We start from the raw sequence: 19100 nt of genomic DNA, 5'->3' as shown, positions 1-19100 counted from the left end.
AGTTAGTTAGCCTAGGGAAGAGAGTGCCTTCTTGCTGCCCTGCCAAGCGTGTGTTTTTCAGTCAACTCATATCTGCCTTTTAAGACCAGAACTAGTTCGTGGCGATATACTAAGACGCATTTTCTAAAATACATACGTAGTGTCAAAAGGCCAATCTACGCGTTGCTAGTCTCTGTAAAGCATTTAAGATTAGTTCTTGTTAAGTTAGTTTATTTCTTATTTTCTACGTTTTAGACCAAAAGTGCTGGTCTCTGTATCCCGAAGTGTGGGAGTGACTCTTATTGGTGTTGCTTCTTCTACACACACACGAACATAGTTTGAGTACGCTCTGTGCTACCATTCAGGATTACTAAATGTTCGCAAAAGCAATTAGAAGGAACAGCAGTTCTGACAAAGTGAGCTCAGGTTTTTTTATTTCTTCGACACGATTCTTAGTTTAAAGTTTTGAAAGGTAAAAGGTTTGAAAGTTCCAGGCCGCTTTTTGATCCAAAAAGAAGTAACTCTTGAGTCAGTCCAAAAATAGCAGGGAAATTTCAACTTTAGTGCTTTCAAAATATTCTTGCCTAACGTAGCTGGCAGCAATTCCACTCTTAATTTTAACCTCGCCAAAGTAAAGAACTTTAGTGGGGCTGCCCTATTTTTACAAGCAAACAAAGACAGATTTAATTTTTTTATTATTGGTTGTAAAACGTAAAAAATATCTCATAGGCTTTTATATTTTCTTCCGCGAAGCAATGTAATTCGAGATTTCTAATATCAAAGTTTCGAGAGCACGAAAAAGTAACGACAAATGGAGAGTTCAGACATTTGAGACAGCTCCTCAGGTCATTTTCTCTAGTGAAAAGGTCAAATCTTCAGGCAGTTGTTCATCTTTGTCTAACGGCGGACCAAATCTTTTGTACTACACCCTTTATTCTGACACTGAAAGTTCCTGAAATCCCTATTGCATCAAGTATTCGATCTTTTCAAAAGTTTTGAAATCTTTTATTTCTGTCGGTTTATATCTGAAGAATAATATATTTTGAATTAAAAATACAGAAAATTCTTTGAATTGTCTAATGTCATGCAGAAGACCTTAAATGGGAAATTTTCTGTATTCAAAATTAACGCCATCTTTTGAGAATATCAATAAATAATTCTCAAAACCTGAGAAGCGTTGAAAGAAAACATTAAACAAAATTTAAGAATAATGCAAGCTTTTTTATTGCAAGTATTTCCAAACATTCACTAAATTTGCCTTTGAATTTTAACGTCATATATTGTACGTTTAGTTTCTAATAAATTTTCAGTTAACTAATGTAAGAGCATTTTGCCTTTCAGAATTTATTGCATCCAACTTCAAAATAAAATATAGTACTTAAGATATCCCATGTAAGAATTATTCTAATAGAATTACACGTTGTTATCTAGAAATTCTTTTCTTCCAGTTTAGAATTTGGAACAGAATGTCTAGCGAAGTAACGGCGTAGTTCATCGTATGCCAGAATGAGAAATCCGAAAGGTAGACCCATCAACAACCATACGAACCTGCAAAACAAAAACAGATAAATCTAGTATAACCATTTTATTGATAAGTGTGGTTTATATCAATGCGTAATTTGCCCTAAGAGCGACCTCGGAATCCAAGAATATTTTGGTATTATAATTAACCACGATTACTATGACAATATGGAAGTTTGTTAATGTATTAATCTGTTTAGTTCACAATCTAAGGTTTTGAAAAATGTATAGTGGAAGGAATTTGAAGCACTTAATTTAATTTAAAATTTCTTAGAACAACATATGAATACTATTTAAACACTGAACTTCTGATAATTCCGATACCTTGCGGTCTGGAATTTCCAATAGACAGTCTTCCTTGCTGGAGATAAAAGTGTTTAAGTCCCTACAGTGTTGCCGCTGCCCCTTTTGAATTTGTTGAGTTTTTTTAATCAAAAATTTCTTAAAGTTTTACAAAATATGAAATAGACAATAAAACAAATTCGAAATTCAAATTTCAAGATTCCAGGTGCACATGATCTGGTGGAGGATTATGTTATTCAAAATTTGATGACTCTAGTTACCATTGTGTTTTCTCAATGCGAGGAACATACATACATTCATCTATATTCTTCATTATTTAGTTTCTTTAAATATAATACAAGTAGTAATATTTTTGGGTAACAATTTGAAAAGTGATTCGGTCATTTAAAGAGATTCGACGCAAAATGCCATTTTGAGATTAACAGTCCTTCTGGGCTAACGACCATTTGAGCTAAAAATTGATTAAATTTTTTATTTTATTTACTAAATAACTATCAAAACTTACCTAAACAATAATAATAAATGACGTAAAGAAGAACTTAAAATTTATACTTATCTTCTGTCTGAAATCTAAAGGATGATATCTGGAAGAAATTTCCTTTGGTCACACTTTATAATTTAAACATATTGACAGCTAAGTAATAAAATTTTCAGACTTATGTCCATTTGAAATTATTTTAATACATTGAATTAACCACTAAATAATTTACTTATCTCAAAAATGAACAAATAAGGAAAACTTCCCAGGCGGGAAAAAACTTGGGAATAAATTATGACAGCCCATTCTTTTTCTTTTATTTAATAAATTTTTCTTCGACGTAAAAGTAAGAAATACATATATTTATAAGGAAACTATTACAAGTAATTTTTTTTACTATAACTTTTTGTTACAATCCCTCATAAAATTTCTATCATCAAAGTATTAACCTTTGAGAAAAATTACTATTAACTATCTTCGTCACGAATTGTATATGCTCATCGGTCAATCGGGTTATTTTCTTTGAATTAATAAATTAAAAAAATCTGTTTACATAACATACTCTCAAACAAAGCGATTATTATTTATTTTTGTCTAATCAATTATTTTATGTTAAATAGCTTTGCTGTCGTACTCCTTTTCCGTTTTCCCACCAGAATGCAAATTGTAGTTCTCGCGTTTTCATGAGATAGGAGGTAGAATAACCTCATAATGAGGTAGAAAGAGATAGTGTTTAAAGTAAAGCTTTAGATTGTTGAATCAGAGCGTGTTCCACCTCTTGAAGGCCACGTTACTAGTTGAATCCCTTCGATTAGCTGTCGGTCTGCGGCGTTGCTTTATTCTTGCCATTAGGTTTCTCACACCGGCTTAGGTATGAAACAGTTTGCGCGTTATTCTTTCTGTCTAGGCTTTGGTTAACTTGTCTAGTTTTACTTTAAATTCATTACTTTTGAGTTACGTCAAAAATGCAGGCTGGTTTTGTAACCATAAGACGTGCGTTCTATTAAATTACTGCTGTAACAAGACGGCAATACTTATTCTTCAAAACAGAGCATCTGCTCTAGGTCACGTGACGCGATTTTCGCCAAAATATAAACATTCTTTACAGGTCATGTGACACAATGAACTCTAGAGTGAGGACTTGGAACGCGTCGCGCGAGTTTTGTAGCTAGTAACACTCTCTCACTTTTATTATTTCTTTTCGTGTGTTAATTCATACATAAGTTGGTGTTCGTCATACTTAATTGTTTTAATTATTAACCCCGAGATGTTATACTAACACCAATTTATATATGAATTAACACACGAAAAGAAATAATAAACGTGTGAGAGTTTTTTTAGCTACAAAGCTCGCGCGAAGCGTTCGAAGTCCTCAGTCTAAAGCTCGTTCTGTCACATGACCTGTAAAGAATGTTTATATTTTGGCGAAAAATCGCATCACGTGACCTAGAGCAGATGCTTTGCTTTGAAGAATGACTCATGCCGCCTATTACACTAGATTTTAATGAAAGGGTCGTTTACACTCTTCTTACATTAATTGTCTTCTTACTGAATCTGTCCTCTTACTTCAGTCGCTTAGCTTCAAGTTTAATCTTGGATTAGTTTATGCTTCTAAAGAAAGTGAGATTCTGCAACATTAACCCCTACTATATCTCTACTATAATTCATTATTTTCAATATTCTCATGAAAAGCAACAGCTTCTTTGTAAGACATTGAGACTGCTTTCATTAAATTTGGGTTTATAATCGAGGATAATAATATCTTTGCACTCTGCGTTAAAGGAGGCTCAATGAAGTGTCTTCTGTCTTCAACAAAGATATTATAATCTCAGTGCATGAACAGATGAATAACTTATAAAAAAGTGTTCGAAGAATGTGGAAAGATTTTCTAAGGCAGTGTTTCTTAACTGGATTTACTCCAAGGACCGGTAAAATATTTCGGTACGTTCTCGCGGACCGGTTAGTTTAATAATTCGACGCATTTGCACAATTTTACCACATAAATAAATTATGAAGACAAAAATAATTTTTAAAGCTTTTTATTTGTTATAAATTACGTATGTACATTCAAATTACTTAAAATATTGCATCGAGAATAAAACTACCAAAATTTAACTAAAACTCCAAGAAAATTCCAATATGAATGATATATTTATTTTTTTAATTAATATATTAGCAAAAACAAAAATAAATCGAAATGCAAACAGAGTAGGTAGGTACAAAATAAGTAAAAAATAATTTATCAAATTAAAGGAAATAAAAACTAAAATCAATGAGATTGCTGCTGGTCTCTGTTGCTGACTAAAGTGTCAATCCTAGGCGTTAAACTAGTTACAGCAATACGTAAAGCAGGCGCAAGAGCAAGTCGATTTCAATGTTTCGTTTTAATAACAGTCATAGCCGAAAATATAGTTTCACACAAATAAGTTGAGGAAAAAGGCAATAAAATCTGCAACGCCTTTGCATGAAGATTAGGGTATTCTGTTGCAGTCTTTATCCAGAGCTGATATATACTTACTGAATTGAACTGTGATTTAAGTCCTAGATCTGAAGATAATTCAATAAGTTCTGTTTCCTGTACTGTTGTAAGACTGTTATTGTAATTATCAATAAATCGATTGATTATCCACAGATTACCTGAGCTCACATCTTCTTCTGGGGGGGGGGAGTAATACTTACCAAAAGCCACAGAAAGTTCATTTAAATCTCCAAAATGACGCTGGTAACGCTCTTCTGTTTCATGTCATTAGCATTAATGCAATGAAAGAAAGAAGCAAACATATCAGAAGTATTTTCTTCCGTACGTTTGTACCCGAGTTTCAATTTCTTCTTGAAAGCATCAATCTTATTATAGAAGTTGAAAACGGTATTATTTTTACTTTGAAAGACATAAATTTAGTTCGTTTATCAGTGAAAATATGTTTGATAGGTATGAAAACAAGGCTACCCATACTTTGTTCTGAAAATGTCTGCTCAATAATGATCCTTTCTGATTTAAAAACAATTGTACCTCATTTCTCAACTCATACAACCGGTTAAGGACTTTTCCTTTGAATATCCAGCGTATTTCGGCGTGCAACAATAAATGTACATGATCCGATCCCATTTCTTGACATAAAGTTGTAAACAATTTTGAATTAAAAGCGTTACTTCTGATAAAATTTACAATTTTTATCGATTCTAGAAGAATGTCATTCAGTTGTGGGAACAATTTCTTTGCTGCTAAATGGTCACGATGAATAATGCAGTGAGTGACTACTAATTCTTCTGATGATACGTCTGTTAGTCTCTTTGCAACACCTGTATGTCTTCCAGTCATAGCAGCATTACTTTCAATGTAATTGTTAACTGCCTTAAATGTTTCAGCACTGGTTGTTTGGGATGGTAGTTAAATACAGCACATCAGTTCTTTTCTAATGTCATTGATTGCATAGTCAATACAACGAACATAACATAATAATATGGCACTATTTGAGACGTCAGTTGACTCATCCATTTGAACAGCAAACCATTTCGATTTACGAATATCTTGCAGTAGTTGACTTTCTATGTCGTATAATAACTCACATAGTCTTCGTCCAATAGTATCATTGGATAGAGTTTTCATTTTAACTGCAGCAGATTGGCCCAACACTTCACAACACACCTCTATCAAGCAAGGTTTGACAAGTTCTTCAGCACCTGAGTATGGTTTCTTAGATTTTGCAATACATAGAGCCCCTAGATGCGATGCTTTAAAAAACGATTTATAAACCGAGAAACATTTTTTAAAAGCATCCATTTGAATTTTATCTCCAAACATTTTCTTTGGAAAAAATCCAGGGGTTTGCTTTCGAGTGTGGGTGCTTCGTTTGTGAATGCCGCGGAAGCTTGGAAGGTTTCATGCTTTTGTTTGGAAGAAGTTTTGTTTGTTTTTCTACAAACAATACATTCAGGTTTTGGACAATTTTATTCTGATTGTGGCCAAAAGACGAAACCATATTTCAAATAGTCTGCGATGTAGTGCTTTACAAAACTTTTACTTTTTTTGGCAGATTATGGACTATATTCATCTTCATCTGTATTCGAAAGAGCGTACGACGTACTTGGTTTTGGAGAATCCTTTCTTTGCACGAAATTTAGTAATGTGCTTTTCGTTTCCTTCTTACTCATCCTGGTTATTGATTTTTTATGTACCTACAGTTACAGAAATAGTAGTTATAGCACAGTATTAAATTCAGAAGTTATTAAAAACTAACGCTGATAAATTGTTTTTGGTTGTCCAAGCTTGCAGAAGAATGTAAGCAAGATAAAAAGCGAAACCTAACCTAAGACGCCTTAAACACTACGATAGATATTCAGCGTTCAAGTAATCAGCAGTACTCAAGGCAGACAGGGGAACACTAATTGGTGTATTAAGTGTACGGCACGGCAATTTATGGAAGGCGATTAGGTACATAGTTGCCAGTTTGTTATATTTTTCATCATCGATGATAAACTATTGTTATTGTAATGTAGGTGCTGTTGTAATATCGATTGTCGGCCAATGATATTTTGGATTTTGGACAGATAGCTGGATATTTCGCGAATCGGCGGTTCAGAAACACTGTTCTAAGGAATGAAGTTTGGCTCTTATTATACCAGAGAATATTACGTAACAAAGCTTTCAAAAGCAGCAAAAAGTAATCAGGTTCTAAACAGCTTCTGCGAAATAAAATAAATCCAAGTAAGTGTTTTAAGATTGAAGATTAATCGAAAGATTAATTTTCAGAAAGGTAAATTAAAGAACTTTAATGAAAATGAAAATCAAAAAGCTTTTTACAAATTTCATAAAAGGTAAAATATTTAATTTATTAAAATCATAAATTTGACTATGAATAGAGATAAATTAGGTCGAACTAAATTAATCCAGGTTTGTCCGTGTCCAATAAATATATTTAAAATTACTGTATAAATGAAACTTTATAGTGGGAAGTAAGTTACAAGTCGAAGAAAAAAAAAAGAGACAAAAATACACTGTTATCAGATACTGAGCTCTGAAAACAAAGTAACTAGAGTTCAATAAAAGCAAATTCCTAAGTTCTGAAGATTTTGTGTTAGAAGGAAACATACTTGCATTATACACCGCTTTTGAAGTATATGTTGCTAAACCATGTGAAAGGCCATTTGCTATCTTAAATTTATTGTTCTGACTCCTAAGATGAAGAAAAAAACATCTTTGTACTACGGCTTACCCCTGACCGCAGTAAAGGAATGAAACTAGATTTTGATTTAATCCTGTTTTTCCCTCTCGAGAAATCCGCTTTTTTAAGATATGTTTACTCTTGTGATAAAGGAAGGAACTAAATGGAATGAAGGCTTTTCTCACTTCTAAAAACTTCTTTGAATCGAAAGAGCCATTGTCCAAAGAAAGATCCATTGTCTAAAATGAAAATATTCTTTAGGGTGGTTTCTTGTAACCTTGTTTATTTTCTATATTTTAAGAGATTAAAAGAATCTTCCTTAGCGAATCTTAAAAGAAATCTGTAAACGAGTTCAGGTGAGTGTAGTATAGTATGTACGATTCGAGTAGTTCAGAAAAGAAAATACAGAAACTTGAATCTTCCTGATAAAAATTTCAAAGGGTAAAACTTTCGTTTTGTTATAGAAATTTTGAGAAAAGTTGCTAAACTTAAAAAACAAATACTGATATAATTCCTAAATAAGACTAGTCAAATATTAAAAATATCCAAACAACTTAATTTTGCGTCATGATAACTAGAGATAAAAATTTTTAATTATTTCTGCTGAAGGTTTAAACCTATGATTTTGCTGAAATATAAAGGAAATCCTGAAAAGTGTTCACATCTCAACTTTTCCTAAATAGGAAATAATATGTACACTGCGAAAAAAAAGGGGGGGACAGCTCTATACTCCCGTTTTACTGGGTCGATTGACGAAATTCAAATTGCGAAAATTCAAATTTTCATGGCTCGAAAGCGTGACTTAGGATATATATTAGATTTAAATATATATAACATTGTTCTAACATAGGTATTTTGACACCAAATGGGACTATTTTATGATATAACATACCAATTTTTTTCCATGTTCCGATTCTACAACTCAAAGTATGTCTAAATATTAAAGTTTGTAAAATTTGGTGCGAAATTTACGGATAATTCATAAATTTATGTGTGTCTATTTTTTTCAGTTTGCGCCAAGAATAATTTACTTGGCGAACTTCTTAATATATGGCAACCTATTTTCCTTTCCCTTAAATTGTGCGGGAGCCGAAAAAAAGTCACATCGTTCCTACATTTCTACATTTTTACCTTGTGCATGAGCGGAAAAAATGTCACATCGTTTCTACTTTCGAATAATCTAAACAAAATACATAAACCACATTTGATGTTATCGCTTTCAACAAATATGCCAAATTTCAAAACGCGCCAATATATAAATTCACGTATATGTTCGGAAATTTTGAATAAAAAAACTAATTTTTTACGGGTATGCTTAGAATTACATTTACTTTAAGATGATGGTAAAAATTGCATAAATTATTTTCAAAATAGTTTTTGAAAAATATTTCAAAATTATTTAAAATTTCTAATTTTAAATAATTTTTAAACATTTTAAAAACGAATCCTAAAAAATGGCTGAATGTTATTTGGAATGAACCTAAAGTTCGAAATGTGAAAGGAAGAATGAAATAAGTTTCACAAAAAAGAGATATTAATAAATATACAGTTGTCAAATCGTGGGGGTAACGAATTATCATCCACCATCTTTTGGTTCGGGCGATACTTGCAGAGTCATATGGATATTTTGAAGCAGGAGACGTGTAAAATGTGCAGTGCCCTTGCCGGGACTCGAACACTGGACCTCCATAAAACTCGTCGAGTATGCATCCAGTTACACTACAAAGGCACACGGAAAAGGAGGGAGAAAATATCTCATAAATTTGTGCTTTTACTGACTTTGGGAAGATTTTAAAGCATTCCATTTTTTTCGCATCAGTTAGTGTTTATTATTTTTCTTCAAAATTATTGCTGATTCATAATGTTTTCGAGATATTCGAAATCGTTCTCGTTCCACATACTTTCCATATTATGTTCCATTATTTGCTTTTATTCACCGCTAGCATATTCCGAAATGGGATTCCATTCATAAAACAAAACGTCAGATGTAAGATAAGCTATTCGGATAAAATATCCAGGTCTGGTTGAATATAAATTATCTACTTGGATCATCTAGATAATCAGAATAATTTAAAATTGAACTCTGTATATGTATCTGTGGAGACAGAGAATGAGAGAAAGAAAGAATAATAATTCAATAAAAACTTAAGAAGAATGGATATTGATTAAACGTCATAGCTGAATTAAGTTTTGAATCCATCTCTTGGGTTAGTTAATCTTGGTGAAGTATATGCCATTTTTAGCTATTTGGCAAACAAACTCTACTCAGTTTACATAAGAAAGGAAAGTGTTTAAGCATACTAAAAGGGGAGTGTGCTTAAAAAATTTTAAGACTGTTTCGCCCTCTTTTCTTTAATATTACATTTAAGAATCTCCTATAGGTTAAACACTGATGTACCTGAAAAGCGGTTCGTAACTGTACACTGCGGAAAAAGAAGAAAAAAAAAAAAAAAAGGACAGTTCTATATCTTCTGTTCTAATGGGCCGATTGACGAAATTCAATTTGCGTTTTTCATATCTCAAATATAAGATATATATTAGAATTAAAGATATATATTATATTTATATATAGCGTTGCTCTAATATAGGTATTTTAACACAAAATTGGACTTTTCTGAAACGACATGCCAAACGTTTTTCCATATTTCGATTCTACGATTCAAATTATGCCAAACTGCCAAGTTTTACAAAAGTCGCATAAGTAGTTTTAAAACAATTAGCTCTCAAAACTTTAGTTCCTCAATGTTAATTGAATTTGATACATATTTGCTAATATCTCCTTTTTTATTACATTTATTTTATTCGTCCTTTCATATTTCGAAATTTAGGTTCATTCCAAATAAAATTCCTGCATTTTTTATGACTTATTTTGAAAATTTATATCTTTACATATTTTTTATAAATTTTTACAAACAAAATTTGAATTATAACTTGTAAAATTGTTATTCAAAATTTCCTGAGATATACGCAAGTTTACATTTTTAGCGTGTTTCGACTATAACTTTGTAATTTTAATAAAACAATTTATATTCATCTAATTCACATTACAAACGTTAAAGACGGTAAAAAAAATGATAGTTTTGAGTCATTCTGGCTGAAGTAGCTTGCAAATTTTACTCTAAACTCTTAGCCAATTATTTTTAATTTTTTGTCTGTCCTGTCTCTTCTGATTTTGTATCTACAAGACCTCACAGCAAAAGAAGATGTAAATTAGGTAACGTGAAGAATAGGGTACTATTACATATTAGCACCAACTGGAACTCTTGTTATTTAGCTTGCATTTAAATGAAATGTTGTTGCATTTACTAAGGGTCCTTTATTTGAAATTGAAAGTAGAAATTTAATTAATACAGCCATCCTGTAAAATATAAAATATTTATTCAAGTATTTCTAAAAATATCAAGACAAAGAAAATGTCTTGCGAAGAGCAATTTTTTTTTTTTTTTTTTTTTTTTTTTTTTTTTTTTTTTGTGAGGTAAATAATAAAAAAGGCTTCCTTTTGTTTCCAGTTAAGTAGAAACACTGTATAACAATTTTATCTGTCGGACAAATATGGAATTTTAAATTCCTACCTTACTCTAAAATTCCATTTTTTGTACTATAAATCAGTGATCTCAAACTCAAGCTGCATGCGGGCCGAAAGAACGATGCGAAAACAACTGACGCGCCAGGAAAAAAAATTAAATATTTAAATTTTACTCGTTAAATATTTGTCAAAACATGCGTAGACAACAGTAATAATATCGGAAAGGAAAGAAATTCAAATTTATATTAACTTTCTCTCTAAAATCTAGAATTTGGTACCTATGAGACATTTTTGTTCCTTATACTGTACCTGTAAGCCCTGAAAATCGATAGGGTTTCAATTAAAATTTACGCCAAATAAAGATTGTTGTTTGGCCTAATTTTAAGTTTTATTTTGGAGTGTTTTACTTTACACTTTGAAATTTAAATTGCAGAGACATTAAGTATTTTTGAAGAAGGAGTTATCAAAAATGAGCGATATCCTCGCCGTGGCTCGAACCCCTGACCTCTCGAATACGCGCCGAGCGTGCTGACCACTACACCACGAAGGCATACTATGCAGGTTGGGGAAATACCTTCTAAAATATGTTGTCAGCCAAATATTAAATTCTTACACTGACATTTCTTTCCAGTAATTAGTATATGTTTAATTAACCGTTAATAACTTACTTTAATTTGAATTAGAAATAAATAAAGTATGATAACTTTCTAAGTTTTCAGAGAACATTTTCTTAGTGGAACGAAACTTGAAAATAAATTAGAACAATTTAGTCATTTACTTTTATTTATTAAATATTTCTTCGATGCATAAATAATTTATATATTTGTGTGTAAATAACTAAAAGCTTCTTTATTTCTTCCTGCAGCTTGGCAGTTGATGGCCTTTCGATTCCGATAAAGTTTGTAACACTGGCGAAAAGTTACCAGAAATGATCTTCATCCCGAATTGTAGATACAAAAGAAGTAAGAATAGATGGAGTAAGTGAAACGCCACAAAAATGAAGCCAAGGAAATGACTACAAATTGACGTCATGACTTATGATGGCCGCCTACAGCCTACGGATAAGACTACGAAACATACTGCTAAATAAAATTAAGCTGAATTTGAGACCAAATATCAATGTACGCAGGTTTAGAAAAATGCTTTTAGGCATAATTTGCATTACCAATAAAACTTCCACTGGTCTTCTAGATTTTACCATGTATACATTTGTCTTATAAACACTATTTACACATTTTTATGTACCACCTAGATTTTATTAAATTTGAAACAGTTATTTGCAAGCCTTGGAATGTTTTTTTGTTTTTTTGTACTAAGTACGAATTATTTATGTTAAGCATTAAAATTAGAATGGCAGACCTATAAAAGTCCAATGGTGAATACCTAATATGTAGGCAACACCAATTAGGATGTAAAAGAAACCACATATGGCAGCCACCATGATAAGTCGTGACCTCAAACTGTGATGCTTCATTTCTTCATTTTCGTTGCACGGAACCTATGGAAGAGGCTTACTCTATTTACTCTAACCTCTTTGGTAGATACTCATTAGTCAATCCGCTTCTTTTCTTAGTGATTTTAATTAGAAGGTTCTTTACGTAGAAATACACTCCCAAAGAAAGCAGTTATTCTTAGTGCAAAAATTTGTAACTGAATCTATTTAATTTTCTACAAAAGTACAAATAAAAGTTAATAGAAACTCTATCTTCAAATCTTTAAAGAAGATTTATATCACATTTAAAATTAATTATCTTTATTTATAGATTTTTTAAGTGAATTATTCATGTTCATTTTTGATGGAAATGAAAATAATGTAAACCTGGATTTAAAATAACTAAAATCTTAAAACCTTTAAAACACCATAATTGAAATGTCTTTGATGGCCGCTAGTTTGACACCACTGCAATATATAAAAACGTAACATTAGTAATCAGCATGGAATAAACAATAATTAATGTGCAGTGTTACAGGACAACAGTTCATGAGAATGTGCATAATTAAAAGAAATGCATACATTTTATAATTATTACTACTGTAACACTAGAAAATCGACAACATAATAGCATATTACATCCGAGATGGGAATATATTTTGTTCTTTTATTACAGCCGAGAATTTTTGTATTCGACCGAGAGGCAGAGCCTTGAGGTCAGAGTAAGATGCTATAATCTGCAAAGAAACTTCCACCAAGGTATTGTATGTTATTTTATTTAAAATTATCATTGAGTTTTGTGCATTAAATTAGTTAATATTTTTGACAGTTCTATCATTATTCTTTAGCCTACTACTAAAATATGACAGCGTTAGAACATGACACATTTTGCGGCACATGAGAAGAAAATTATCATTTCTTACTTATGACATAAGAATGTCATTACAGACGGTTAGTGATGATATCTGTGTCAACATCAAAAAGGTCAGGAATTGTCGGGTTGGAAAGGTTAGAAGCATTGGAAGGTTGAAAAGATTGGAAGGGTCAGGTTTATACTTTTGTAATAACTGTGAATAAACGTCATTGGTATTATTTAGCAAGTATACCGCGGGAAAAAAAAAAAAAAAAAAAAAAAAAAAAAAAAAGAGGAGGGGACATTTCTACATCTCCCGTTCTACTGGGCCGTTTGACGAAATTTAAACTGCGTTTTCCATGTCTCGAAAGCGCCACTTAAGATACCTATTACATTTATACATAGCAGTTTTCTAATTCTAGGTATTTTGACAAAAAATTGGACTCTTTCTGAAATAACATAAATATTTTTTTCCATATTTCGATTTTACGACTCAAATTATGCCTAGAAATTAAATTTTGTAATTTTTGGTAAGGAATTTATGGAGAAAGTTAAAAATTTATGTTGGAGAAATGTTTTCAGTTTGCGCCAAGAATAATTAATTCACTTGGCGAACTTCTTAATTTATAGCAACCTATTTTTTTTCCCTTTTTCTTCACTGCGCGCGAGCGGGAAAAAAGTCATAGTTCCCACTTTCAAATAATTTTAACAAAGTGCGTAAACCACATTTTCGTTATTATGGCTTTTAATAAATACGCCAAATTTCAAAACGCGCCAAAATGTAAATTCACGTATATTTTAGGAAACTTTGAATAAAAAACTAATTTTTGGCAGGTATGCTTAGAAATACATCTACTTTAAGATTAAGACAAAACATTTATAGGTTATAATTGAAAATTTTTCTCGAAATATTTTTAAAAATTATTTAAAAGTACCAATTAAAAAAATAAAACATAAAAAGAAGCGAATTTTATTTAGAATGAACCTAAATTTCGAAATGTGAAAGGAAGAATCAAATAAGTTTAATAAAAAAAGAGCTATGAATAAATATATATCAAATTCAATTAACATTGAGGAACTAAACTTTTGAGATCTAACCTTTTAAAAAGTACTCGTGAGATTTGTACAAAACTTGGCAGCTTGTGATAATTTAAGTCGTAGAATTGAAGTATGGAAAAAAATTGGCATGTCATTTCAGAAGATTTCCGATTTTGTGTCAAAATACCTGTATCAGAACAATGCTATATATACATTTAATACATATTTTAAGTCGCGTTTTCGAGACATGAAAAACTGAAGTTTAATTTCGTCAATCGGCCCAGTAGAACGGGAGATAGTGAACTGTCCTTTTTCTTTTATTTATTTTTATTTATTTTTTTTTCAGTGTACATATACTTCCTTTGTTAAAAAAATATATGTATATATATATTTACTATAACTAAACTGCCATTACACTGAATTATATCGTAATATCTGCCAAATTCGAAATGAATCATACAAATGAAATTAGGAAAACAATCAGTAAGGACACTATAACCCGTATCTCGTCAGTAGAAGGAATTTGCATGTGATATGAAATATGACCACTAGGATCGTCAAAAACACGTGCTATTCATTTGTCAGTTTAATTTAGGCAATACTCTTAAATTATTAATTACTTTTGTTAGGAAAATAATAACAACAATAATAATAATAAATGAAACGAAACAATGTTTTATTTTGAGACCTGAAATTTGAGACCCTCATCGACTTAACAGCCTTCCTCCGCCTGTGCGGAAATCCCCATCGGCGATTTTTAATAAAGAAAATCTGCGAGGTACAGTACAATAAAACAAAATGCTATCCAGTTTAGAAAAAAAAAACTTAAGCAATTTTTTTTTCTAATGTAATGGCATTAATTATATTGCGAGAATTTAACTGATTCATAAATCGTCGGCTGTAAGCCAAGAACAAGTTGTTTATAATCACATTCCTGTTTGTCCTTGTTTATACTTACATTCATTTCTTATATTAAATTTCAGTATGTTATATTATACTAAAAGAAAAAATGCATATTTTGTCAATGGCAAATTTTTATCAGAATTCTTGTGCAGAAGGTGCTTTTTAAACAATAAGCCTTTAAATACATTTTCCACGAAACTTAGACTTTGGAGATTCGTGCCTTTGGCGTAGGACTGACGAAATGTAAGTTTCATTTTTTAAAAAAATTTTAAGCTTATAATCTGTATTTAATTGCGTTGTTTCATATTTTGTTGCACGTTCTACACTGCAAATCGTTTTACAAAATCTTTAGTGTAAGCTGATATTTCTATTTCTTCCACAATCACATAGCGAATTTTGTTTTCTTAGTTAAATTACTGTCCAAGATATGTTTATTCTTGAAATGAAAGGCTACTAAAGAGAAATAAATGCACCAATCAATTCGTTTCCTCTAAATTTCAAGAAATTTGTTTTAAAATAAGTTATCAGTTATTTTACACATATCGAAATTTTAAAGGCTATCTTAGAAATGTGCGTTGCTAAATTATATCTACGAAAAAAAGGTACTCCAGAAAGACAAGTAATACAGTGATGATCATATATAAGTAAGATATTTCATAATAGTAGGTAAGAAAGAGGCTATCCACTTTCTTATCATAATTTTTAACTTACATTAGTATTCTCTGTTATAAATTTTAACATCTCTTTTCCAAAATGTGCTGTCCAGCTTACTGCATTTGCATTTTCATTGGGAGTTTTTCAGGCCAAATATTGAAATCAATACTCAGTTAGGTACTTACTTTAATGAGAACATGTGTAAAATATGATCCATTCCGGGAATATAGCAAAAACTCACAGCTAGTACTGTTTCACATAGAAAACAGAAATTCAGGAAATAGTTTCTGAAACGAAACACATTACTTTAGATATGCGGGGGTCAGATTTAGAGAAAATAACATAACATCATATAATTAAATTAATAAGCAGAGAAAATTGCATTACGCAGAAACCTTGTTACTTAATAAACCCAGAAAAGTGCTTTGCTTGATTCAAAAATAATAAAACTTAAGTTAGCTTAAATACAGTACTTTCCATTAATCCTAAGTACTGAAAGCGTAACAAAATGGGAAAATTAAAACCTAGTGCATAAAGCGAAATAACGAAAGCAACGAACTGTTCTGTGTTTAGTATTTCCTGACTAACATATTACATGGATTCACAAAAACACACTAAATACAATATAGAGTATTCTGTTACGAGACAGAAGCTGTAATTCAGCTAATTGCAATAAAAAACATGGAAGCTAACAAAAAATATCGCGAACAGACGACTTATTTATAGCCGAGTCTAGAGCTATTTTTCATACAATTAATTACTAGGCAAGCTTGCCAGATGAGCAAGCTTTTCAAGACAGTAACCAATTCGCAAACAATTTTTTTGTTGCCGAATTAGCGTTTTCAGAGTTTTTAATTCATATCTCGCAACAACCGCAGACACCGAAAATTAACATCTCGCGTAACCCGCAGCAAACAATTCGTAAATAATTTTTTTGTTCTCGAATTAGCGTTTTCAGAATTTAATATCTCGCGACAAGCAACAGCATAATTACAGACGCCCTTCGCAGATTGTTTAGACAACTTTGCTTTGATACAAAAAAAGAACCTTCTGCTTGGAAATTTTTTCAAACTGCAACTGTTTTTTAAAATATAAATTATCATATGCAACTTGACAGTTTCGTTTTAATGCAAACTGGCAGTTTTAAAGGAGCAGTGGGTGGAAGGCTATGTTTCTCCTCTTTCTGAAAAAATTATTCCTATCTAGTTATTAAAAAAGGCTTTGAAAGTTATAAGTTTTCGTTATCTAAAATACGGTAAGTAATATTGTCAACTAGAAGGGAGAAACACGTCAAAGTTTAGCTTTAAGTGGAAAAATTGTTCCAAATACGCATCCATGGAAAAAACGGAATGTTTCGAATGTTGTTTAATGTTAAAAGAAACCCCGCCATGTCGCAGGAAGCTCGAAATCTCATCAAAATGCGCAGTGTCACCTGTAAATAAAGTGATTAATCATGATTTGAATCTTAAAAAGTCGAAAAAAACATGATGTGCGTAGTCTTTCTCCACGGCATATCGCCGAACGCAGAGCGCGCGGCGGAATTCTCTCTGAAGTTCAATAATTCGGATAAAAATGGAAAAATATTGTTACAATAGATAAATCTTGGATGTATTTAAAAGCCGACAATAAAAAGAGATCCATTTATTATCATAAAACAGGAGAAAATATTTAAAGCAATGTTCAAAAATCTAAAGAAAGTTCTTCGAAGGAACTTATGATCGTTACTGGTTTTTTTCATATAGCTACAAATTAAAAATTGACTGCAGAAAAATGTTAATATTAACTTCACATATTATCAAGAGCATATTTTATATCCAGCTTTCAAATATGACATGTTTTCTCATTACCCACAGTAGCATCAATCTGCAGAAGTGCATCAAGAAAAAGCAAACAGACATATGTCAAAATCCACTGTTAATGTCTTGAAAAAGTGAAACAAGATACGGGTATCAAAATCATACCCTTCATTTATATACCTACTAAATCTCCTGATGTATCACCCATAGACGTTTGTGCTTTTGGACTTTTAAAAAGCGGATTGTCCAAATTGTTGACCTCCTTGGACTTTGGAAAGCTGTTCAAGAGGAATGGGATAAATCTCCTCTTCCGATACCACAAAAGCTTTATTGTTTTGAAAATTACGGTAAGAAAGATAATTAAGAATAAGCATTATCAAACAAAACATTTAAAACACAGAATATTTGGTAAAATATTCCTGTAGATACAATGAAAATCGTCTAAAAAATGTGCGAACAGCATCTAATATCTCATGCAACCACTCTTCAACAAATGCGTAAATAAATTTTTTTTGTTGCTAATATTTCATTTTCAGAGTTTTTAATTAATATCTCGGATGTTTAAATTCGTACGAAGATGAGAATGATCGAAATGGCTTCCCACGTTTTTTTTTTTTTTTTTTTTTTTGGAATCCGGTGGTAGCTCTCTCGAAACTCGGCAATGCTATTTTTATTTCATATTTTCTAAAAGTTACAAAGTTTGATTAACAGATTAACAAATTAATTCGGTAGCTAGCAATGGTAAATTTTTTTCAAATGAAGCATTTGTATCTCCAGCACGCGAGACTGTTGCCATTCGGAAAAATGAGATCGAAATTTAGGAATATTTTGAATCCGAGGGTACCTCTCTTGAAACTCAAATCTCCGCCGTTCCAGAGGAAGTGATGTTATAAGAAAGCAAACAAACACACTGACAGACGCTTACAGATTTTAACAGTATCGATTAGCGGGCTGAAGCCCGCTTTCGTTGGCCATTCGAAAGTTGGACCGAACTACCATTGTTGAGCGATTTTACCGCTTTATTAACGTATGCATCCACAAGATACTTCATACAAGTTACACATGCGAAAAATAAAATCACGAAAACACCCATGCAGCCATCCCGTTTGCCGGGATTCGAAAGTTGGATCGAACTTCTAGTTTTAAGCGATTTTACCCGGGCTGCGCCCGCTTTTTTCACGCATGTGTCCGCAAGATAATGCATACACGTCACGCATGCGGAAATAGATACTAATTAACAAAGTAAATAAGTGCTTAATGAATGATACCATTTGACATACTCATTGAATGACAGTAATTGCTTAGTGGATAATACAATTTGATACTAATTGATGCATTTAAATAGCATTAAGTATCTAATAATAGTCAGCACTATAATAGTGATATTGCTTAAACATCGACACTAACAAAAGCAGTGAATAATTGCTTAGCTCAGTATTATTTTACGATTTTTTC

At 31.5% G+C, this 19100-nt stretch overlaps 1 protein-coding gene across 1 annotated transcript in view; it reads right to left on the bottom strand.

The window, feature by feature from the left end:
- Positions 1 to 1212: 1212 nt before the first annotated feature.
- The window catches only part of LOC118181987 (sodium/potassium-transporting ATPase subunit alpha-like), a 150885-nt gene continuing 132997 nt past the window's right edge, over positions 1213 to 19100 (bottom strand). Inside the window, exons 11-12 of the mRNA XM_085817866.1 lie at positions 16035 to 16136; positions 1213 to 1527 (exon numbers count right to left, since the gene is read on the bottom strand). Of these exons, the coding sequence (XP_085673992.1) occupies positions 1407 to 1527; positions 16035 to 16136 (223 nt within the window). The 3' untranslated portion in view covers positions 1213 to 1406. The remainder of the gene's footprint in view (positions 1528 to 16034; positions 16137 to 19100) is intronic.

The sequence above is a fragment of the Stegodyphus dumicola genome, chromosome 5 (assembly GCF_044657685.1).
Source record: "Stegodyphus dumicola isolate Sdum_Otavi_A_Nest chromosome 5, ASM4465768v1".
NCBI classification, from domain to species: Eukaryota; Metazoa; Arthropoda; class Arachnida; order Araneae; family Eresidae; genus Stegodyphus; species Stegodyphus dumicola.
This window is presented reverse-complemented; position numbering and strand designations above follow the sequence as displayed.